General features: G+C 44.0%; 1 protein-coding gene across 1 annotated transcript in view; it reads right to left on the minus strand.

Annotated features, from left to right (window-relative positions):
• Positions 1 to 26,213, minus strand: part of SLC38A10 (solute carrier family 38 member 10) — a 219,202-nt gene that overhangs the window by 166,092 nt on the left and 26,897 nt on the right. The window contains 4 exon segments of the mRNA XM_029599221.1: positions 6,855 to 6,979; positions 8,656 to 8,724; positions 8,726 to 8,800; positions 25,583 to 25,676. Of these exon segments, the coding sequence (XP_029455081.1) occupies positions 6,855 to 6,979; positions 8,656 to 8,724; positions 8,726 to 8,800; positions 25,583 to 25,676 (363 nt within the window).

Consider the following 26,213-nt stretch of genomic DNA (forward strand, 5'->3'; position numbering starts at 1 on the left):
ACATGGTGCAGAATGGGAGGCTCCAAATTGGGTAATAGTCACCACCGATGTAAGCCTCTCTTCTCCAAATAGAAGGTGGTGTGGCAAGATCAGTCGGTGCAGGGCCAGTGGTTGAAACAGGAGGCCTCATGGTCTATCAATCGGTTAGAGACGAGAGTGGTGGATTTTGCGTTGCCAAGATTACACGGCCATCCAGTACAGATCTTATCAGACAATGCGACGACGGTGGATTACATCAACTGTCAAAGTGGAACCAAGAATCAGGCAGTGGCTTGAGAGGCCTAGGAGTTGATTCTCTGGGCAAAGCAGCACTTGGAGCAGCTGGCAGCATCTCACATCGCCAGAGTGAACAACGTTCAAGTGGATTTTCTCAGTCTGAGAAAGTTATACCAAGGGGAATGGGAGCTGTAGGAGGCAGCGATGTGTCTCATTCACAGAAGATGGGAGTATCCCAACCAAAGAAAATACCAAGCATCACTGTTTTTACAGCCGCTGAACAGAACATGGTACAGAAGGAATCAGAGCTCTGGTGCTGCTATGGACTCGAGGGATTATTTTTTGTCTTCCCTTCATTGCCTCTGGTGGACAAGGGATTGTGACAGATAGAGAAACATCCAAGCAACATGATCCTGGTAGCTCCAGAGTGGTCACATCAACCATGCTTTCCAGATCTGATCTTCAGGACCACAGACGGGCCCCTGAGGTTTGGACATTGTCGACTCTTTTCTACCAGGGCCCTATATTTTTGGGTCAGGTGGCTCACTTCTGTCTCGCAGCTTTGCTTCTGAGAGGAAACAACTGAGATGGAGGAGATATTCCGAATCAGTTCTTTCCACCTTATTGCAGGCTAGGCAACCTTCTACAATCTGTTGTATGTGCGAATTTGGAGGATCTTGGAGTCCTAGTCTGCCATTGACGGACTGAAGTCTCAGCCTGCTCAGGCTAGGTGTCGCATATTTTGGTTTTTCTACAGAAAAAGGACCAGTCCCTTGACCAGAACCTAACTATCTGAGAGTCCAGGTAGCAACTGGGTTGCCTCCGGAGTAAGGTGCAAAGGTATCCTCTGTCCACACATCTGGATATTATACAGTTCCTTTGGGGAGTTAAGAACCTGGGTCTTCAGGTGCAGAACATTTGTCCATCTTGGAATCTGAATCTAGTCCTTTAGAGGATTGTGTGAGGCTTGGTTTGAACCATTAAAGAAAGCTATGGTTAAGGACTTGATTCTTAAAGTGGTTTTCTTGGTAGCTATTTGTTCAGCCAGGAGAATTTCAGAGCTCCAGGAGCTGTCATGTAGAGAGCCCTCCTACAGATGTTGGATTTAAAGCTATATTTATGCATGGTGCCTTCTTTTCTGCCTGAGATAGTCTTGGTGTTTCATCTTAGTTAGGCAGTAGTGCTTCCAGCTTTTCCAGATTTAGATTCTTCTATGCCTTACTTGGGGGAGCTTAGGCTCTTAGATAGGAGGCATGCATTATTGTGGTATCTAAAGATCACTTATGATTTCCGTAGATCGGATCACCTCTTTGTACTGAGTGGTCCAAAGAAGGGAAGTAAGGCGTCTAAGGCTACAATTGTGCGATGGCTGAAGGAAGCGATCAAGTCGACTTAACATTTCTAAAGGGTACCCACTGCCGGGGGATTAGGGGCTCACTTGACATGTTCTCAGGAGACTTCCTGGGCTGAGACACACAGGTGACTCTGCATGAAATTTGCTGAGAGGCTACTGGGAAGTCGTTGCACTTTTGCTAGGCTTCCATGTGCTTTGGTGAGAGTGTTCTATGAGCAGATCTCTCCAGGTCCCACCAGAGTTAAGGGGAACTTAAGAACATCCCAAGAGTCTGGACTTATCTGGGTAAGTACAGGGAAAGGAAAGTTGGTTCTTACCCTCTAATTTTCGTTCCTGTAGTACTGCAGATTAGTCCAGAGACCCATCCATTTACTGGGAGGAGGGAAGAGTCCACCACTTATACTACTGCTTTGTATATAGTGCAGAGTGCAAGGTTTTCAATGCTGATCACTTATGATAAATTTGGGAAGAGAGTCTTCCATTGTCTTTTTGGGCAACTTCACCTTTTTCCAGCTCATTGGAGGGGAGGGAGTTTGCTTAGAAATTTATGGTTGTTGCTGTCATCTTGGCTTGGGTACAGGTCAATACTGAGGGACTGCAGGTGGCACACTGGGTTATGTACAGTGTCAGTGAAATTTTCTCTGTCTTCATCTGCTGGCAGGGAGGCAAAACACAGGAGTCTGGACTGATGTGGTACTACAGGAATGAAAATTAGCAGGTAAGAACCTATTTTCCTTTCTTACAGCTTTATTCTGGAGACTTGTAGCCAACATTCTGGTACTACCAAAGCCATGGAGGATCCTAAGCACCAGGGGCTCCAGTGCGGAATAGTGTGCATGGCATCAGTCAATTATAGCAAATAAATCCTAGTCTATCCATAAGACATTTTGGTAGAATCAGAGTTAGATAAAGTAAAATAGCAAAGTCTGAAAAATGTTCCCTGCCTCCTTTCTATATACATAAGTCAGATTAGGAGAAGGTCCTGCCCAGCCTTATATAGCTCTATACTTTTCCCAGCTTGCCTCTGGATTTGCATCTCCTGTTTTCAGCTGATGTCTGTTCCATGCAGCACACTGACCCTGCATGAATCATTCATACATAAAGTGTGCTGGTGAGGATCTAATGTAGTTGGAACCTCAATACCTATTCTATATTTACAAATCTCAGTGTTTCAAAAAAAAAAAAAAAAGAAGAAGAAAAGGATAAAGAAAAAAAATTGTTAAGGATAAAGCAGAGTTGTTTATCAGTACCAGGTGTTCTCCAAGGACAGCAGGATGTTAGTCCTCACACATGGGTGATATCATCAGATAGAGCCCAATATGGAAAACTTATGTCAAAGTTTCTAGAAGCTTTGACTAGGCACACTGAGCATGCCCTATACCACACATCCACATAGGGTCTGTCTAGGTCTTGTAAAATAGAATGATTAAAATAAAAAATAGGAGAAATCCAACTCTGCAGGGTGGCAGGTGGGTTTCATAAGGACTAATATCTTTCTGTCTCTAGATAACACCTGTTACAGGTACGCAACGCTGCTTCTCAGAGGACAAGCAGGACAGTAGTTCTCATACATGGGTTGAATCCCTAGCTACAGGCTGCTCCCCAACATAAAAGGGGACCAACAGACACCTAACCAGGTGCCAACGGGCCACACAATGGTGCTGTTGGTAACAGAGGGAGAGACAGTCTGAACCCAAACAATAGGCCCTAGGTTGGGAGAGTTGGGTTCTACACCTCAAATAGGATTCAGAGAATAGACTGGCCAAACCTACTGTCGCATCAGCCATCCCTATCCAAACATTGTGATATGAATGTGTGGAGAGAACTCCACAATGCATGCCTTGCACACCTCCTCCACAGGAACTGGTCCCAAGTGCGCTACAGACACTGAGTGACTGACAGAATGAGTCTTGACATGACCCCCAAGATGCAGTCCCACCTGGATAAAACAGAAGGAGATGCAAGCTGCTAGTCAATTGGATAGTGTCTGATGGCAATGGCAAAAGAAACAAAAAGTTGGACGGACTGTCTATGGGCTTCTGTCTGCTCCAGATAGAAGGCTAAGGCTCGCTTCCAGTCAAACTGCACAGCGTTCATTCACCTTGGTGCAAATGCGGCCTGGGAAAGAAAATGGGCAGGACGGCTGACTGGTTAAGATGAAAGTCCATCACCACCTCAGACAGGAACTTAGGGTACGTTCTTAAGACCACCCTGTCAAAATAAAATTAAGTGTAAGGTGGATAAGTGACTAAGGCCTGGAGCTCGCTGACCCTGCACACTGAATTGACCGCCACAAAAAATATGACTTTTCAGGTCAGGTACTTCAGGTCACAGGTACGCAGCAGCTCAAAAGATGGTCCCAGAGGTGGGCCACAGCATCCCTCACCCTATCTTCAAAAAGATTCTCTCCAGTACACGGCATGTCAGCAAGTCAGATCAAAGGACAACAGTCATGCCATTCTGCAGGTGCCGATTCTACTGTGGCGACCCTCAATGCCATCTCAAAACATTGTAGGTCGCAGGGACCTCGTATTTCCCGCACTCCAGACACTTATGCACCAGCGACATGAGGGTGTCCTTACTGCTGTTGAGGCAGCTACTCAGGCCACCTTCTGCACCTGCTTCCAGATGTCCTGTAAGTATTGGCTCATGTAGAGCTGATAGGCGACAATGTGGGCAATAAGCATAGTGTCTTAGAACACTTTCCACCCGGAGGCGCCAAAGAATGTGTCCGGGAGCGCTTTGCCCTCTTGAGGGCTGATTCAACCACCACCGACTGGTAAGGCAGCAGATGCTTATCGAATCCAGCAGCCTTCTGGATGAGGTAAACCCCGTTCCTTCTATTAACAGGAAGCACTGAGAGGAGGTGTTCCAAATCCTTAGCAGCAACTCCTTTTGGATCTTGTGTACAGAGTCCGCCATGATCTTCTTACGAGGCTCCACAAACTGAAGGATCTCAAGCATTTTGTGCCTGGCATCCTCTTCATTTAAAAGGTGGAATGGGATGGCCTCCACCATCACCCTTACAAACCTGTGAAGGTTAGGTTCCTCAGGCGGAGACCTCCTTCACTCATCTGGAGGCGAAGGATCTGACGGGAGACCATCCAAGTCCTAAGAGGATGACTCTGTTTGATCATCTCCCCAAGTGTTATAAGGACCCTCATCCTCACTTTATGCCACAGGGAATGGGGCCCTAGGTGCTCGGCCAATGTCCAGACACCAATGGAACTGGTCGGAGGGACCATAGGCCGGCCTCGACGGAGCTTCCTGTGAACAAGGAACTGGCGAATACCACTATATTGGAAGGGAGAGGCCTTGGTACCCCCACCAGGCACCAGTGCCGCCCTGGGAAGCGACACCAGCTGGGTCGGTGAAACACACCAATAAGCACATTGAGCTTTTCCAGAAGCAATAACAAGGACGGGTGGCACCAGTTCCATCGGTGGCCAGAGGAAGTCCCGCAACGCCCGCTCCACCACCAGCTGGACTCAACACTCCAGCTCCTCCTTGAACGCTGCCAATGCCAAGACCAACTGGGAAGAAGAGAGGGGTGCCAGATCTTCCTCGGATCGCAAGTGGGGGATCATCAGTGACTAGCACCAGGACCAGTGGAGACCATCGTGGACCGGGGCATTGATGAAGCCAGTATATCCCCGTGCCCGGCACCTATACCTCTTGGGGCTTCCCTCTATGCTTGGCCCAGTCCTTCCCTTGTGCAGAGGGTCGACAAAACCCCAGTGTCCTCAGACCGGAAATTGACAGCACTTGGTCTCCGGTTTCCCTATAGACCAGCGACCTTGACGGAACAGATGGTCCCAACCAATGTCGAAGGCGAGGTGTCCATTGGTGCAGCTCCAAGGTCCTTCGATAATACCGATGCCGCCAATGCTAATTTCCAGACTCTTCAACCCGAAGAGATGATCCATCTTGTCCGTGTCAAAGATGACGTCCCTTCAGGGTCATCTGGGCACATAAGTGGCAACCCTGGATGTCATGCAATGCTCCCAGGCAGAGGACACAAACAGCATGAGGACCAGTGATCGACATGATCCTCGAGCACTGGAATCACCACCGAAAAACCATACATGGCCATAATGGGCGAAATCAAGGGGAAAAAACAAATGATGGTAGTGGGCAGGCACAGAGGCTCCGCCATCATAGGGAATGAACATGAAGAAAATAACGCAAAAAAAGTTGCAAAAAATGAAGTTTTCCACAAGGCAAAAGCCAAGTTTAAAAAAAAAAGAAAAAAGGGTTCAATCAACCCGCAAGGATCACAGTTCCACGGAAAAAAAAGAAAGAAAAGACTGGAGAGGGACCCCACATCGTTTAGGGCATGCAGGTATGCTCAGTTTGCCTAGACAAAGTTTCTAGAAGCTTTGACATAGGTTTTCCGAATTGGGCTCCATCTGATGAGGTCACCCATGTGTAAGAACTACCATCCTGCTTGTCCTCAGAGGAAAAAAAAAAAAAAATACTTGGGCACCTTTCCTCATACAATCTTGTATCACCAATGCAACAGATGTTAATATACCGAGACTGGTTTGAAATAACTAATAAAACAGTAAAGGATCATAATTTCTTTTTTTTTTGGGGGGGGGGGTCTGGCAAACAGTAAATCATTGCACAGAACTCCAAAGGGAAAGATTCCGTCTACAATCAAAGCTCCATAAAGGAGGGAGATTTCAACATTTACATAGAAAACAAACAGTAACAGCAACCACCAGTGTCATGTCTGACATAACTCCTGTGAAAAACTACTGTGTGAGACCCTCTTATTTCAATAAAGGACTTGCATGCATTTTTGTAATGTCATAGTGTAATTAAAAATTGGCAAAATCTTTTGCATTATTAACCCCTCACACCTGAATCAGTACAAAGAGCTTTGTGAGACCTTCTCCATTCTAAGAGTTGTCTCGGCTGCTCTTGCCTCCTGATGTTAGAACCACTCATTTTCTTGGTGCTCCATCATCAAAAGAAAGCGAGATCATACCAATGATAAAAAGGATCTCAAGCTCCACTGGTAAATGTCCAAGTAAATTCCTGTCACTATCATCCTACAAAGCAGAAGCAGGAATATACCTTAACCTAAGGATGAGATGGAGCTGGCAACATATCAAGGACCAGAATGAATTGGGGTGGCAGTCAAAAAAAAAAAAAAAAATCTCAGGATACTCCGCAGTAAGGTTAGCAGCACTGTAAATTGTGGCATAAGCAGCAAGCTGTTCACTTAATCCAATACATCTCTCTCTCTGCCTCAGTAATATGAGACGAAAGTACTTACGACTGACAGGTGAAAGACATGCCAAAGATAGGGATGCAACGAAAAATGCCCTCCCAGCGTGTGTAACTGACCCACTTCAGCCACTGCCCACTGAAGAGGCCATGTTTGAAGGAGGACAGCACAATCTGAATGCAAAGAGAAAGCAGAGAGATTTAAAATGGTGTAAAAAAAAAAAAAAAAATGAACAAGGCACCAATCTCCACAGTACTCTGCGAGCAATGCTGTGACAGAGGATGATGAAAAAGCACACACACTGCTTATCTGGATTGTACATCTTTCTGTATTTGCTTTAGTTTAAAATGATTTTCCAGTAATTTGATTGATAAACATGTTATATTTTCAACATTTGAAACTGAAGTCCTGAACTTCTCAGCAGAACAGATACAGCAGATAATGGCAGTACAAATTTCTTATATACTGCCATACCAATGGCCCTATGCGACCATCTCCAGTAGCTGGGATGATGACTTTGGTCATATGGACAGCCATGCACCAGGAAATGGAGAGAACTCCAAATAATTTTACAGGCTGTTGTCACACACAGGTAACATTTAGTGATTAGTAACCCAAGTTGAGTCTGAATTAGATCCACCTAGTTCCACTATTTCAGAAAAATTTAGAGCTAGAGTATTTTATTATTGGTTCAGCTCAGTCCAAATGGGAGATAACATGAGGCCTTATGATGGAGCAAACAAGGAAAGAAAAAGCAGGCTCCTTCTGCCTCACATGTCTCAGAGGCACTGCATTCCTCTATCCCAGCATTGTAACAATCTGTAGGTGGCACCTACAACGCCTCTGTATACTTCCTTCTTTGGCACTTCCCCAAGCAGAGGTGCCCTCACCTGCGGTGTTTTACTTACGGATGACAGGAGAAGCAGGTGCCAAATATGGTAGGCTCTTTATCAGCCCTGAGGTGCGCCATAAATGGACTTGATCCAACCAGGCACCAGTTAAAATGTGTAAACGCACAGAAGAATAGGCTATCTAAAGTCAGGGGGATAAGTGGAGACACCAGAGACAGACAAGATTATTGACACTGACCCTTAGTTTTTTTTTATGAACATGCAACAAAAAGTCAAATAAATTATCAAAACACACGAATGACTGCCCTTGGTGGTCATCTGGGAAATATTTAAGCAATAGTTACCAATAGGGAGAATGTTACTGGCAGCTCATAGCCAATTGCACAAGCCAGGTCTGTTTCTGCCTTACAGTTCACTCACTTTGGAGTTTGAGATGTTCAAGCAGAAGATAAACATTATTAAAAATCCTCAAATTGTAGAAAAAGAAAAACACAGGTCTGCATTATCATGTAACTATGCAGGCCATTTTCACTTTTGCCCCATAGAAATCCTCATTCTCTCAAAAGAGACCTCCAGCGAGCTCTTAAAAAAATTCCATTCTTAAAAATGTTTTACTTCTGGAACATTTTGGGTACAAACCTTCTCGTCTGCTGACTGATTTGTTTTAAACTATGTGTTATGGGGTGTGGCACATGGGGCAGAGATGGTCCCCTTCTATTTAAATATTTATAAACAGCTTCCCCAGTAAAAGCCATCCAAAGCAGTGTTCAAAAGCCACAATACATGGTAATACACACAAATCAAAAAATTAAAAATATAAAGTGTGTGAAGGGCACTATATTAGTTAAGCCCCGACTGAATTTTCCAACATGTAGCAGGAAAATAATAACTATTACACTGGGTTAGCTAGTAACATCAGCAGCTGCTGCTTTTCAAACAAAACTTAGAATGCTTGTCAGACTAATCCCTTCCCCAAATTTCCCCGTGTTTCTGCTCACCACAAACATGAACACGGTGTAAAAGATCAGGGCCATGGCACTGAAGGCTGGATGGAGGCCAATCATGTTTCCTCTGGAGGCTTAATGGAAGTACAATACACAGAGAGACTGCAAACAGCAGGACAATGCGGAACATCCCCGTTACCTGCAAATAGACCAGACAAAGTAATCCTACAGAAAGACTCAGAGGGGGTCACAGAACTGAGTTAAGCTTTAAAGGACAGCAAGGGACCAAATTACTCCATCATAATAACAATAAACAACAAATATTTTATATATAGCCATCAGCAGACATAGGGCTATAGGTATTCATTTACAACCTAAGATTAAGCAAAGGGAGACTAAGTGACCCATTCAGGAACACAGTGAATATGGGGCTGAAGCCTGCATACTCTCAGCTTTGCCCACCATCACTACAGATTTAAGTCACCAACAGCATGAAGTGGGGGTGGGGGGGGGGTCAGGAGGACAAAACCAAATACACCAAATGCTTCATATTTCAAAGAGTGTACAGGACTGTATATGCAAATCTATTCATGCCAGTGGACAACTTTTGGCCAAGCATACAAAGTGCTGCTTCAAAGTAATGGGTGGCAGCAGCAAGCAACAACCACACAGGTTAGATTGTGCAAAACCTAGTCTTAACACATGTCCATCCCAGACTGAGAAATCACAATGTTCCGAAGTAAATCTTGTACTGAGAGAAAGCAAAGTTGCTTATCCTGTAACTGATTTCTCCAGGACAGCAGGATGTCAGTCCTCACACATGGGTGACATCATCGGATGGAGCCAAGCCCAGACCTTTGATATCAAAGATTCTAGAATTTTTTTTTTAACATGCCCTACTGAACATGTGCAGCTGTAGTTATCACCCTGCCCCCTAGGCAGAATCACCTCAGTCCATGAATAGCTAAAACATGGAGAAACAAACTCTCAGGGGAGGTGGGTCAGTTTCATGAGGACTGACATCCTGCTATCCTCGAAGACTACCTGTTACAGGTAAGCAACTCTGCTTTATCAGAGGACAAGCAAGATGGCAGTGCTTACACATGGGAGATTCCCAAGCTATAGGCTGCTGCCTGAGCATGACAAAGTGGGAAACCCCACAATGCTGAAAAATACCACTTCTCACTCTTTGCCTGTGAGGATGCCGACTCAAAAACAGATCTAGGCAGGAATAGTTGGGTTCTACAAAAAGAAAACCATAGAACAGACTAAGACTCAAAACCCGATACATAGCAAACACACTTAAGGCAGAGGGAGTGACGCGAATGCCAGCAAGAAACATGCTTCGCATTACGGAAAATATTACAAGCGGGGTTCAGATCAGCAAACCTTGGCAGAGACAGTAGGTCTAGAACTTCCCGGATACAGGAAAAGGCCTAGAGAAGCAACCACGAGAAGAACTCTTGGACGAAGACTACACAGTTTCCTTTGGTGTCACAAAACAACCAAAAGTCCGACTGGGGCCAGAGAGCCCTCCAAAAAGAAACTGCAGTCCACTAGCATTTGAAGGACAGAATGCATTTACAGAAATGCACCCCATGGTTGTCTGATGGGCACAATGGGCAGAAAAACCCAAGCAACGCTTGGAATAATCAACAACGGCAGGGACTGTGGCAGACACTACCTGCCAAAGTACCAGACATAGCTGACCACCCCAGGGCAGTGTCAAGAATGACAGGCAATCCCTGAAATGGGATCGCTAGCCCAAACCCCCAAACAGGAGGTTAAGCTAGGATTGAAGCTTCACCCACACTGCACCCTGTCAAGGGTAGGCTGATCCATCCTGTCTACAGGATGGCTCAGTTGAGCACGAAGACACTTTGGACAACCCAGTGAAGTATGAAAAGCTAAAGGCAGTACTAACCAGAACTTGGCAAAAACAAAACAAAACAGAGAACCATAAGAAATTGCCTGGCTGGGTCAGACCAAGGGTCCATCAAGCCCCAGCATCCTGTTTCCACAGAGGCCAAACCAGGCCAACAAGAACCTGGCAATTACCCAAACACTAAGAAGATCCCATGCCACTGATGCAATTAATAGGCAGTGGCTATTCCCTAAGTAAATTTGATTAATAGCCGTTAATGGACTTCTCCTCCAAGACTATCCAAACCTTTTTTGAACCCAGCTACACTAACTGCACTAACCACATCCTCTGGCAACAAATTCCAGAGCTTTATTGTGCGTTGAGTGAAAAAGAATTTTCGTCTGATTAGTCTTAAATGTGCTACTTGCTAACTTCATGGAAATGCCTCCTAGTCCTTCTATTAATTCGAAAGTGTAAATAACCGATTCATATCTACTCATTCAAGATCTCTCATGATCTTAAAGACCTCTATCATATCCCCTCAGCCATCTCTTCCCCAAGCTGAACAGCCCTAACCTCTTCAGCCTTTCCTCATAGGGGAGCTGTTCCATCGCCTTTATCATTTTGGTTGCTCTTCTCTGTACCTTCTCCATCACAACCATATATTTTTTGAAATGCGGCGACCAGAATTGTACACAGTATTCCAGGTGGGGTCTCACCATGGAGCAATATAGAGGCATTATGACATTTTCCGTTTTATTAACCATTCCCTTCCTAATAATTACTAACATTCTGTTTGCTTTTTTAACTGCTGCAGCCCACTGTGCCAACGATTTTAAAGTATTATCCACTATGATGCCTAGATCTTTTTCCTGGGTGGTAGCTCCTAATATGGAACCTAACATCGTGTAACTACAGCAATGGTTATTTTTCCCTATATGCAACACCTTGCACTTGTCCACATTAAATTTCATCTGCCATTTGGGTGCCCAATCTTCCAGTCTTGCAAAGTCCTCCTGTAATGTATCACAATCCGCTTGTGATTTAACTACTCTAAATAATTTTGTATCATCCGCAAATTTGATAACCTCACTCATCGTATTCCTTTCCAGATCATTTATATATATATAAGTTATGTGTAAACCAATGCGATGTGCAAACGGATGTCGGTATATAAAATCATTAAAATAAAATAAATAAATAAATATTGAAAAGCACCAGTTCAAGTACAGATCCCTGAGGCACTCCACTGTTTACCCTTTTCAGAGAAAAGGTGGTGTGTATAATTCCCTGCAGGTATACACATATATACCCACGAATGCTCTAGCTTTTCTTCCTCTCCCCTGACGTTCCGACTGGAAGCATGAAGGCGTGAAGAACACAAGGAGGGGTAAGAAAAAGGTGCTAGGCTGTATATCTCAATCCCAACCAAATAACTCACTGCTTATTCCAGTAGGAAGTTGTTCTCCCTCCAGTAGGAAGTTGTTCTCCCTGAGGTAAACCTCTCAGCCTGATGAGAATTGAAACAGAGCTAACACCCCACAGGGAAGAAATCCAGAAATACTCCAAGAGATAGGAAGCAGGGATGCCACAAGTGCAAACCCCTGCAGAACAGATTTCTTCACCAAGCCTGGAAACCTAAGGGTATCAGGACAAGATCGATCTGATCTCGGATCAGACTGCCCACCAACCTGGCCTAAGCATCAATACCTCAGACATGATAACATATACTCCACCTCAAGGAAGCATGCGGTTCAGTAAATGGAACTGTTGCATGAACCAGGATTCTCCTTCCCATAAATAGGGTTATCCCTAAAATGGAGAATTATAGCTCACAAGCCACCACAAAAGAGTAGCACCTCCATTGTGGGGTCCCTCATCCCCAACTCCATCAGCCATGGGTATGGCAAAGAGGTTGAACGGCATATCTGCCAATTAAATGGTCTAGAACCCTCCTCACTGAGGTAGAGTCCTGCAGGGGAGGACTGGCAAGAATGGTCATCCTTGCCACCCTGGGTGTTATTATTAAGATGCGGAAAAGGCCTTTGATAGGCTGGGGTGGCCCTTCCTTTTTCAGGTCCTGAAGCAGACAGGGGTACCAGACAGGTTCATCAATGGGATCCAAGCTATGTACGAGAGGCCTAGAGTCCGCCTGATGCTCAGTGATGCATTATCCCTTTTTGCAATAGCACAGGGCACTCGCCAGGGTGCCCATCGCCTCTACTGTTTGATCTGGCTATCGAGCCTCTGGCAGCTGCGGTCAGGCAGCACCCCAGATTAAAGGTATTAGGCTTAAGGGAAGTGAGCAAAAGATCTCGCTATATGCAGATGATGTATTGGTCTTTTTGACGGACACTTGCGGTGTCGAAGCCAGTTCTTTCAGAACTCTTGGACACTTATGTTTCCCTCTCAGACTATAAAGTAAACTAAACTATGATAAGTCTGCTTGTTTGTCTGCCTTTTGGTTGGTGTGGGATGGCTTCTATCTGGGAAACTATGTTCCTAGGGATTATCGCAGCTTATTTTCTAGAAATTATACCGTGCTGCTGGAGAAAAATAAGCAAAATTTACATGACTAGAAGACTACCTTTGATGTGGGCAGGGAGAATTAGCCTTTTAAAGATGAATGTGGTTGCCTAAGCTTTATACCTGTTTTCAGCACATTCCGTGTCCCATTCCAGCACAGGCCTTCTCAGAACTACATAGCTGGATTGGGAAGTTTATTTGGAATCAAACTGGCTAGGATTAAATTAAGCGAATGATTACCTTCTCTTGTATAGATAGTGAATTACATAGCGAGAATTTTTGTAATTAACAGCAAAAAAAATTTTTAATCAATTTAAATATATTATACAAAAATTACAAAAGTGCAAATTTTACCAAATACATAGCATCCAAATTTGTACTACAAACATTGCTAAATTCATCTCTCAGCCCTTAAAAAATGCAATAAACGCAGTCACACTCACACCTTTCCATGGATTCATGGAATCTATTACAATGGAGTTGTATAGAAGCACGTCCATTGAAATGTACTTATGGGAAGACTGCTTTGAATTTTATTATATACAGCTATGTATTTCGTCTTTGCGTTCAAGATTTTGGTGACTAAACGATTCCTTGCTGTCAGATGCAGATTTTAATAAATCTGTCGGCCCACATTCAGGAGTTCCTGCTTAGAAATGATACAGGGGACTTCCCTCCCACCATTGTTTGGGACTGCCTAAAAGCATATCTGCGAGTTCTTCTAATTTCGAGGGCATCACTCAGAGAAGCAGAGGAGATCAGGAATCGCCGACTTTGCAACAGAAAATTCAAACTCTCTCTCAAGACCACCAGGTCTACTGGCTCCAAAAAAAAAAAAATATTGACCCAGCTAACTAAAGCCAGAGAAGAGCTAATGAGATTTGAATCAGCTAAATTAGTACACATGTTACAGTTAACTAGGCAGAAATTCTTTGAGGCTTGGTAAGTATAGCTTTCAGAAATTTTTGGTCTTATAAAAGTTTGGTGAAAGGTGAAATTAAAGGATATATTCTTTAGAGTTTGTGTGTGTCTGAGGTAACAAGCAAGCCAGAAGATAGTTAATTCTAGTGTCTGTCTTTCCCACCCACTCAACTCTTGATTTTTAGGCACAAGACACTTTCTCATTAAAAATCAATCAGGGTCTTATCTAAATCATACTATTGTACCAGCCCTTATTGAAAGTTTAATCATCCCTTGCAGGACACTAGCTGATTAATTAGTAAATTCACCTGTAAATTTAAAGTATTCTCATTCCAACTCCCTTAGTCTCCTAAACTTAACTAGGACTCAATAAAACTAAGATGAAGGCAGCAGTCCAGCAGGAAGAGGGGGGCTTTCCAGTCTTTTTCATTGAGTGTCACAATTTCAACTGTCAAACACACTACTGTAAGAAACAGAGCCATCTCCATAGCTAGGCCCTCACCTCTGGAACTCACTACTAGAGCACCTAAGACTACAAAATAACACCAAATCTTCAAACAAGAACTAAAGACCTGGCTCTTCAGACAAACCTTCAAAGATGGGATCGGTTAAACCACCTGTTACAACCACCCAACACCCCATACCCTTACGGACACTTCAATCTTACATACATATCACTCAACCAAGCCATTTCAGCCATTTAAACCATATAATGACACTCCCAATATGCCGACTGAAAACCTGCTAACGCTAATACATTCGCATCCAATGTCACAACCTGCCCCTGCTGTTAATTATCCTAAATAGTGAATTACCAACTATCTTGTTATTGTGTTATTTCTCGTTATGTTATATTGTTTTATCTCGCTATATCTCATTATAATCCTAAATGTTGTATTACCAATCATATCGTAAGATGTAGATCTTGTTCTATTAGTTTCACTATAATGGTTTTTCGTTGTTTCAAATGTAAACCGGAGTGAAGGCCCTGGCTAAACTTCGGTATATAAAAACGAACAAATAAATAAATGTATGATTTTTACTCGCCGGTGGTGCAAAGAGCTCCTGGCTCTCAGGGAACTAGTCCAATCTTCTGGAGGCTAGAGTAGCAGACTTGGAGGAGCTGAGGCAGACAGAGAGGTACATTGATGAGACCTGCAGGGAATAGTAGCCAACCCCCCAAATCCAGTCTGGCAGCCCAAGTTGCTGCCTTGGATCAGAAAGGTCTCCTAGTAGAACATTACCCCTGGTATAGCAGGAAGTGATCCTATAGCAAGGACCTGCTCTCCAGGTGATGTATTGTCCCATCGCACTGAGGACACGCTCATCCCAGGGCTACTGCCCAGGAGGGAAGGGTTAGGCCAGCCGTCATAATTGGTGATCTCGATATTATTCGATTAGAAATGTAGATAGCAGGGTGGCTAGTCGACGTGAGAAACCGCCTGGTAACAACTTGCCTGCCTGGTGCGAAGTGGCAGACCTCACGCGTCACCTAGATAGGATTATAGACAGTGCTGGGGAGGAAGCCGGCTGTCGTGGTACATTGGGCACCAAATACATAAGAAAATGTGGGAGAGATGTTCTGGAAGCCAAATTAGGATTTAGGTAGGAAGCTGAAATCCAGCACCTCCAGGGTGGCATTCTCTGAAATGCTTCCTGTTCCACGTGCAGGTCCCCAGAGGCAGACAGAGCTCCAGAGTTTCAATGCATGGATGAGATGATGGTGCAGGGAAGAGGGTTTCAGCTTTGTAAGGAACTGGGGAAACGTTTGGGGAAAGAGGAGATTTTTCCAAAAGGATGGGCTCTACCTTAACCAGAGTGGAATCAAGCTGCTGGCACTAACTTTCAAAAAGGAAATAGAGCAGCTTTTAAACTAGAAATATTTTATTGATATTTGGACAATTTTTAATAATGTGTATGAGTTTTTAATTGTTGGATATTATTCTGTTCATCAGCTGTTTTGTAACATTTATTAGTATAGTTTTACAATTATTTCTGGTGGGGATCTATAGCAGCTTGGTTTGTTCTGTTTTCCTAATAAGAGGTATGTTTTTAGGGTTTGGTTAAATATTTGTAGTTTTGCCTTTTCATAGATAGGGTTGTTACTGTTTGAGTGTGTTCCATAATACAGGTGTAACTTCATGCGGGTTAGTTTGTGTGGCATTATTGCAGATCCTGGACTATGTTAGGTGCTATATTCTCTTTCCATTTCTCCAGGTTTGCACTCCATGCAGAGTGGCTTTTTTGGGTTTCCATTCCAGTTTCTGTCTCGCATATTATAATTTGTAGTCTTTCTGTACTTGGTGAAGGTCAGTTCTGGTGTGTGACCGAAGTGAGGTATTTTACTAGCATGTAGGCATTTGTAATCCATCTTATTTGTTGTATTTTCTCAATAGGAGACATGCATTAGTGGTAAATTACTCTTTTCATAAGGAGGGGTATTGTGCCTGCCAGTAAAGGGAGTTTGTTCTGCTTTTACTGAGATGTCATCAGAACATCTTTTTTCTAAGGTGAGTTGTACGGGTAATACCCTAGTTCTGCTCTGCACCCATTGTGGGAGATCAAGGGGGTTCCTGAGGATGTAGAATGTATATTTACATTTAGCCACATGACGGTCACATGTTCAGTATGTCACGCATGTGAGAATCATCTGTCAGGTGTGTCCTGGCCGAAAAAAAGGTTGAGAACCACTGCTTTTAGAGAGACAGCCTTTTAATGTCTTAACAGGGGAACAAATACCTTCAAAAAGGGATTTACCCAGCTCAAGCAGTTGTCCCCATCTTATTACTCCAGCAGAAGTGACGCAGTTGCTAATAAGTTGAGAAAGCAGCAAGGAAGGCTGTCTAACAAAGCCGTGGAGGCAACAGGATGAGAATTAGATAGCCAAAATGTCCACATTTTTTTAAATTCTTTATTGAGGGAAATAATTTTGTTAAAAAGCAGAAATTCAGAGGGTGGCAATTTCTTAACTGTACACAAATTTTCAAACGATATCAGGCGACTCGCCTCCCATAGATGTTCAAATCTTGTGATATTGCTTCCAAACCGCGAAGGAGTGAGGGGAGCATAGTTAGAAAAAACTGAAAGGTGCAGCTGCAAAAGTTAAGAGTGTTCAACAGGCATGGACATTGTTTTAAAAATACAATCCTAGAGGCACAGTCCATATGTATTCCATGCATTAAGAAAGGTGGAAGGAAGGCAAAACAATTACCATCATGGTATTAAAAGGTGAGGTGAGAGAGGCAAGCACAAGTGGGGCAGTGGGACACTGGGAGCTGCGACACACCTGCCGGTGCTTGGCAACACACTGGTGTGTTGCGACACACCGGTTGAGAATCGCTGCACTAAAGTATACAGATTATTGAATGCTAAACTGAGGATAAACCAGTGCATATAAGGGCATGGGAAAGAGAACCCCCCCCATCGGAATTATCTGAAGATGATTGGCTGGATATCTTCGGATGGGTTAGCAAAGCCTTCTCTTCCTTATTGGTAGAAAACAGCTATAAATTATTATATCGGTGGTATTATTCCCCAGATAGATAGATTACAAAAAATATACCCCAATCTTAGTGGCCTGTGCTGGAGGGGTTGTGGTAATTCGGGTACCTTCATTCATATGTAGTGGGTCGCGCTGGTGTACATCTCCTCTCTGGCACCAGGTAGAGTCATTTCTCTCTGAGATACTTGTGGACTCTATACAATTGCAAATGGATGTTTGCCCTTCTGAATAATATTGAGCAAAGTAAGAACGTAGCTACACAGTCTTTTCATCCTACAGGTTTGTATGGCAGCTCGACTTGAGATCACCAGGACATGAAAACAGAAGGAAGTTCCAACTTGAGAGAGTTCTTTCCAGAATTGATAATGTTTGCACTATGAGTAAATTACAGCAGAAAGGACTTGTAATCTATGAAAGTTTTACCTAATTTGGGATTCTTATCTGCAATGGCGAAAGACCTCCCATTAATATGGGTCTATCTAACGGCTGAGACATGCCCCGCAGACACCTCATCTTGATCTGTGAGATACTTATGATTTTCTTTAACAACCACTAACGAAGGGCATGTTTTATTCTTTGTGCTCAATTTAGATGGATATACTTTGTTTATCACACTATTTGCACCCTTTTTTTTTTTCCTGATTATCCATAACGCATTCTAGTAGGATATGCCAGAAAAATCTTGACAGTTGTTCTTATGTCTAGATATGTCTATTGTGTGTGGACGAATTCAGAGACAATAAAAATGTTTATTAAAAAAAAAAAAAAAAAAAAAAAAAAACTTGATTAAAAACGTTTTTTGCTGTTAAATTATAAGTATTCTCTCTATTGTAATTCACTAGGATTAAGTCATTTGTGGCTGAATAAGGGGTCGGGGAGGGGGGAATGGCTCTGCCTAATCTTCCTCTCTACTATTGGGCTGCTGGACTGGTCTGCCTCCATGCCTGGATTAGTGAAGATGGAGTTTCTTGGCTTGAATTGGAGAAGGAGCAGGAGGATGTGGCTAATCTGGCAACACTTCCCTTTTTATCTGCCAGCTCTGCTCTGAGGCACAGGGCAGGCAGGGTTAGTCCTTTGTTGGTTCATATACTGAGTGTGTGGGAGCATGTTAATGGATATTTGGGGACAGATGATGAACATTTGTCACCAATCTCTTCTCTTTTTGGGAACCCCATGTTGTCCGGTTGTACCTTTTCCCCTATTTTTAAGGAATGGAAAAGGAAGAATTAGTTACAATATCTTAGTTATGGGATGATGAAGGCTTTCAGACTTTTCAGGACCAGGCGGAGAATTTTGATCTTAATCCTGATGCTCATGCCCAAAATTTGCAGCTGCATCAGGCTTTAGCGAGATGTTTTAATTTGGCCCAGCCTTTGCATACTTTAAATGGCATGGAGAGATACCTTCATGATCCTGGTGCATGAATCCGAGGTATAGTGCACATCTATTATAGTATATTGGAAAAGAAGTTTGGGAACATGACCTCGCAATCTCTTATTGATGCTTAGAATGCAGCTTTGAGTATAGAAGTGGAGAGTAGAGATTGGAAAACTATAAGGATGTCAGCGCATCACCTCTCTTATTTGTGCTAAGCTCATTGCACTGATGATTTGTTTACTGCATAGAACTTATAGAACTCCAGTTCATTACTTAAAAATGTTTCCTGATGCAGATGTCTGTTGGAGAGGATGCGGGGAGATGGGTACCTTCATGTACATGTGATGGTTTTGCCCAAGTGTCAGTTATTTCTGGTCCCTGGCTGCACAGGAAATTGCTGATATTGTGGGTTTCTCCGTACATATTGGATCACAGCTACTGCGTAGATGGATGGGCTCACTGATTCCGGTTAAAAGTAGACAGTTGACTGGTCAACTTATTGGCTGCTAAATTTACCATTGCCACCTTTTGGAAATCGAGCCCCCCGCTTGATTATTGGCTGAGCCAAATGTGCAAGACAAGACATTTTTTGCGATACAAAATGAAAAATTCAAATTCAAATACTAACACATATGGGGTTCATATATTGCACATTGTGCGCAACAGTAGTTTATGTATGTTTTACGTGAAAATGTTTACTTTCATGCATAATTATCAGGTTGCGTGTATAATTATAACCTCTGTACGGGGCAGTTACTGTGGTGCTGTCATAATACTTGGCCATTTGTAATGACCATGTTGTATTGCTTGGTACATTGGGGGAAAAGTTGTTAAATAAAGAGTTAAAAAAAAAAAGTGGTCATCAACGAAAAACACACATTGAGCTCAGCAGATATCATAGAGGTGACTCCCACACAGGAGAAACCCCTAATCTTCACTGGGGAGCTACCTGGAGAGGAGACCCCGAGTACAACAGGGAGACCGAATCTGGAATAGCTCCCTCACAAAATAGACATGCTGTGCTTTAGGATGACCTAAGAAGAGCACTACTGCCTGACCTGCTCTTGGATCCTGCAGGGAACCGAGAGCAACACCAGTCAAAAGCAGTGAAATCCCTTCTCCGGGAAAATAGCAAACTAGAGTCACCCTTGTAGAGGTGGACAACCAGGCATCCAGGGGGAACTCATAAAGGTCACCTCTGGAAAACCAATCATATCTCCCCTTCCTGAAGGGACAGAAAAGCAACAAGAATCATGGCCTCCCGATCCCAAAAAAAAAAAAAAAACAACCTTCCTACTCTCCAGGTGACAGCTGGGTTACAGTCACTGACTGCTACGGTTCAGAAGCAACCAAATTTGCACTTGCAGTCACTCTCAGTCAGGGTAGGCCACCACGGTAATCAATGGAGGGACCCCGAGAAAAACAGTCCAACAACTGCTGCTGCCATCTCCTAATGCATGCCAATCCTGGCCTACAAGGAGATGCACCAATTCAAAAAAATCAAGGCTCCAGGTCAATGCTGGAACTGCAAGGGATGGAGCCCCAGAGGCCTCCCCATGAAGGATATTAAAATGTGAGTTAACATGAGGGGTCGAAAGACATACTTCTCTTCGGAAGGAGGGGAAGACTCCACACGCTACCCTCCTGGTATCCATGCCCAAAGGGGTTTGACCAGGAACAGTCTTAGTTCATTCCTGTGGCTGCTGTGCCCAACCTGTTGTGCTCACCACGAGGGAAACACACCCCCATTCACTACAGAGCAACTGGAAGACTAGGACTCTCTGCTTTAAAAGCGCGATGATCAGTACTCTGAGCCGTACCCCATCCTGCAGATAGCAGCACACCTACACACCCACCCTTCGTGCTTGTGAGTTGAATCCCACAGCACAAAAAGGACAGAGCACTACCATTTACATTCGGTGGTTGCACACTGTCAAAAGCAATCACAGAGTGTGTGATGGCACCCTCCAAGCCAGTGTCCCCTAGCACCCCATGGTGTGAAAAATACAAGGAAGCTTATAACTTGTCACGATGATGGAAGAACCTGGCATAGCTATGTATCCTACTGACAGAGAGAATGCCACCTACAAGCACCTTAGGCCCTTGGAGTAGACAATCCCCGCCAAACCCCAACATGCATGCTTGTCTCCACTGTCACACTATCTCCTAATAGAATCAATAGGAACAGTGTGACAAAGAATCACCAATACCACTGGGGCTCTGATTAAGGCATAGTGGTGGGCTGCGTTCTGTGATATCACCTCCATGTTACTCCCAGTACCAGATAATGCTCCAAGAGGCTGAACACAGCCCTTGAAATGACATTGTGAATGGTTCATTATCCTTTCCGTCATGTCACCTGAGGCATCCAACCACATCCACTGGTGCCCACTGTGGTCACTGGGCCCTTAGCACTCTCATGCTCACTAGCAATGGATCACATCAATGGCACCAAACGATGCCGTGCCCAGGGCTTCAACGGTGCTTGACTGTGTTGTAGGTTTGATCACTTTGATAGTATACAGCGCCAACTGTTCCCCAAGTGCCTGCGGATGTCAATAGCCCAGCAGCACCCATGGTCCAAGGCACCCAAAGGCGCTGATGACTCACTAACACTGAAATCCAAAAATCTTTGGGGGTCAGGGGCACCAATGGAGACCCTGGGGCCTGTTGGCATCAATGGACCAATATCAGTGGTGCCTGAAGGCAGAGGCTCTGAAGCACCAATGCAGCACCAACATGCTGCATCGGTGCCCAAAGGAATAGATGACTACCGGCACCACTGACAGGTCCCTTTGGCTCACCTAGCCAATGCCCCTGGCTGATGATAGCCTCAAAGCAATTTTGTTTTTTTTAAATTTATATTTTACCATTTTAACAAAACAAAGCAAGACAATTCTTACTATATGAAAATACAATACTTAAACCAAATTAAATATAAATTTCCAGGAAATATACATTTTCCCATCAGGTAAAGTAAATAGAAAGGGGGTGAAACTTTCAAGGAGAAAACAACAAGGGAAAAAAAAAAAAGATACAAGAAATAGGCAACGTATATAAAGCAATCATATCTGTTATGGGTCCTCGGACCTAGGGATACCATGAGAGATTGTTATAACACTCCTTGCGTTAAACGATTTTAACTGCTCGGGTAAGAAAAAAACGTAACATTCATTTTGGGATTTAACAATACACTTGCATGCATCTTAATATGAAGGAAAACCCCATAGAAACTGCCTGAGTTCTCAGGGCAAGAAAATCTCTCCTATCTTGTGTCGCTCGTGCGAAGTCAGGATATATATGGATCTAAGATCCAAAAAAAGAAACTTCAATGGATTTAAAATATCTTTCCATGACTTCGCTCAAGTCTCTCTCAGATATAAACGAAACCATGAGAGTTGCTCGCTCATAGAACTCGGCCGTGGAATCTTCCAAGAACTGGGTCAGGTTTTCCAAAATCTCGGTACAATTTTGCATGGCAACTCTTATCTTTAGCAGACACAGGAAGAAAGAACAATTTGCTAATGCAAGGAGTTTTTCCTTCTTCAAATTTTAAAATTTCAAGGAAATACTTTTTTAATGTTGTATTAGGAAATTTACCCACTATCTTAGGAAAATTGAGGAAACGTAAATTTAAATGTCTCGAGTAGTTTTCCAAACTTTCCAGCCTTCGGGAGACACTGTTTCAATCCTTAATCAATTTTGCATTACAGTCCTGGGACTTCTGCAGCGCTGTTTCAATTGTGTCCACCCGTGATTTAATCTCATTAAATTGGCTTTATGGGTTTCCTTCTTAAAATTAAGATAGTCCAGCTTTGTGTTGTAATCCCGCATAGAATTTCCCAGAGCAGCAACTAGGTCCCAAATTGCTTCCAATGTTACTATCACAGGCTTTGAGGGCATCTGAAATGGGAAACCTGAAAGGACTCACCCATTTCCCCTCCACTAATGTTCCAGCCAGTGTAGTCTTCCCCGATCTATCCGCAGCTCTTCCAAATGCCTTTGGCTCCCTGGCCAGGGTACATGTAACCGGCAGCGACCTCGAATCCGCACCACCCGATGCTTCAGAGGTTCCAGCGAGAAGTGTGAGGGTCATGGGTTCTCCTCCTCTCTGTCCCCCTCCCGGCGTCGCAGGAGCCACGTCAGTGCTCCGCATCTCGGCAGCCAGTGAAAAGTCAGGGGAAGTCATTGCCATTAGAAGCGAGAATCCGGGGGACTTAGGGTGATCTCCCCCCAACGACATCAATGCTCCTTCACCGTAGCGGGGGCTTCCTCCCCTAGTGCTATTGCTTTCCCAGGTACGTACAATGTTATTAAAACGCTGCCCTTTTGGAGGGTCTGTGCTGAGGGGTAGACACAGACCTTTCCTTTCCTCTTGGCTGGCATTTTTTAGGAAGTTTTCTTAAAGTAACCAGTGCAGCTTATGACCGTCCGGTTCACGCCCAGCCTCAAAGCAATGTTGGAGCTCATCAACAGCGATAGTGCTTGAAGCCCAGCGGGGCCTCCGATGCCCCAGGACCCCAGCAGCTCAGGGTCCCCACATTGGCATCCATGGTGCCAACAGGCCAGTGACAGAACACTACAATGCCCCTCTGTGCCCCATCTGGACACCACAAAGGAGCATCAAGGGTATCGACCAGTACACACTCTGGATGCCCTGGCACTCCAGGGTGCCTCGATTCTATGCCGACCCGAGATGGAAACCCATGAAGACATCCAAAGTCCAAAGCTCCTGTTACCCAAGGGCTTCAGTAGCATTCAAGGGCTCTAAGGATCCCTGGCGGTCAAGGGCATAGAGAGCAATCAGGGCATGCAATGGTGATCCCCGTGCCTCGTCAATGGTGCTTGACATATTTGAGAGTGGCAACAAATGGCATCACTGGCAAACATGCCCGATGACCTCCATGGCACTCGATGACATCCAGGGTGGCTCCACACCTCAATAGCATAGAGGCCGGCTGTGATGGTGTCAAGAGTGACCATGGTACTCAACAGCAGACTTTGTCCCCAATGTGGTCTGGACTGAAGTCACTAGAGGTTGCTGCTACTCAGCCATATCAAGGACCATGGTGCTCGATGAAGCTCAAGTGCAGAGAAAGCCCATGACACTTGATAGCATCTACAGCACCTGCTGGTGCCAGACACTTACTTCATAGAAGGCCCAGCCGGCACACCCGTCAGCTTTTATTGGCGCCCCACAGTCAATAGTGGTCATGCACCTCGATGGCATTGAGGGCACCCTGGCACACAATGGCAGTCCTAGTTCCCAACATGGTCCTGACATTGACACCTCAGACCATCAGTGCACTGGCATGGGAGTGCACGGGCAACAGTTACTGGACAATAGCACCAAAGGTGCAGCAGCAACTCTGCTTGCCCAGGGTCCTGCTCACCCTCTCTCACAAGGAGACTGCATGGCCATCACAGGCAAACAGGAGGAGAAGCTACATCACCAAGGGCTCCTGCCTGTGGAGAGTAGGTTCCTTAGAATGTGGGAAGAATGAGCTCCCCACCACAACAGCAACGTTGTGTTTCTTGATCTCTTCACTGTCTGAACCTCCATCGATGCCAATCAATTGGTGAAAAAAAGACATGGAACTCCTAACCAGGTAGAACTCAGGCAAGTCCCCAGGCTCAACAGCCTACATGAATCACCCATGGACTGCACTCTGTCAGCCCTGGCAGCACCAGACAAAGGTACAAATCAGAGCAAGGAAAGAACAAAGAAACTAAACTGCAAGTGCAATATTTATTTAATAAGGGATAGAATTAGACTGTCAGGCTGTACCATGCGGCTGGCAGAGTTGAAATAAGAGGGGAAAAAAAGAAAATTACCATAAGATAAAGGAAAAGAAAAACTGCTGCAGCTCTAGAAAACAAAATATTACAAAAACTGTGAGGAGGGAGCAAAGCTGAATACTATGACATGACTTCGCAGGAAAAAAAACCCCCCAAAAAAAAATGACTGATAGACTGCCTAGGGGGCAAGGTAATAACTACAGCTTCACAAGCTCAATAGGATATGTTTGAAAGTTCTAGAACTTTGATATCAAAATTTCTGGCCGGGCTCCATTCGATGATGTCAACCACGTGTGAGGGCTGCTATCCTGTTTGTCCTCGGAGAAAAAAATAATTTATTATATTACTTTACAGGCACTTTAGAGAAATTTGTAAACTTATTTGAAGTCGACATTTCTTTTATCACCTTGTCGCATGTTCATGCCATTTCTGCTTTTGTGCATCATAAAGGGGCTGATGGAATAATTGTGTGCAGAAAACGGGTGCTCAGTGTTGAGCACCCATTTTCCTAACACGCACCCAGCCACCTCTCATGGGTGCGCGATTCAATATTTAAATGAGGGGTCACGCTGAAAAGGAGGCACTTCGGAAAAATGTGCATCCCTAGCACCTCCTTGGCATCAGCCCCCAGGAGAGGTGGCTGTCAAGTGGGCGCTCAATCTACAAGCGTCCATTTTCTCTCACTACCAGCATATACACACACACAAGATACACGATCCAATGCGGGGATATGGACGCGTGTCCAATCACATGTTAAGTTGTACGCACTGGCTAGCACACGGTATTGTATCAGCCCCATAGTGCTCAATTACAAAATGGTTTGCTGAACAAGAAAAACTAGGACTTCCTCCTGGGAACCCTTTTATCTCCCCACTTCCCAATCATCCCATTAACACCAGTTTACAAACAAAATCTCTTTAGGCTGCATCTTACACATTTTCTTAGTTTTCTAAATGTTAGTTATAAATATTTATTTCTCAAAATAGTTTTACCTGAAATCCAAGTAAGCGGGCAAAGAAATTGGATCCTAAGTCACCAATCACAACATAAAAGGCAATGCATGTTCCAAGCATCAGGCCAATCATACTGCAAATGGAAAAGCATTTAGAAGTGAGAACAACCATGTGCCAGTAACCAATGATATTCAGAGGCAATAAAGTCTATTTCATATGATTGTCTGGGCATTGCCATCAGGCACTGGAGCTTGAGAGTCATTCATCAGTGGATTGTTCTGAATGGACAGAAGGGCAAGATGAAGCAATTCTCTCTTACCTGCGGTTTCCCTACTATATCAAAACTATCAAAAGAACTATTTAGTTGGACACAAAGTTAAGTTCCTGGAATTCAAAGCAACACGAATGTCTTGTATGCCTTATAAGAAATATCACATTTTTGGAGGTTTAATTTATGCTGTTTAATTTGAATGCATTGTTTTTGTGTGTTTATTGTACCTCACATTGACCAATATTTTCTAAGAAAGGTGGAAAAGAAATCAACAACTAATACATTTCTTCTATTGTGGTTCTGCAAGTACATGGGCAAGGTTATTGATTCATAAGGAGAGCTCCATTTATCCTGTTTGTCATCCTTCTAAACAAGCACTTTCTCTGCAGGCGGCTACCA

Source organism: Rhinatrema bivittatum, chromosome 4, assembly GCF_901001135.1.
Source record: "Rhinatrema bivittatum chromosome 4, aRhiBiv1.1, whole genome shotgun sequence".
In the NCBI taxonomy this organism is placed as follows: Eukaryota; Metazoa; Chordata; class Amphibia; order Gymnophiona; family Rhinatrematidae; genus Rhinatrema; species Rhinatrema bivittatum.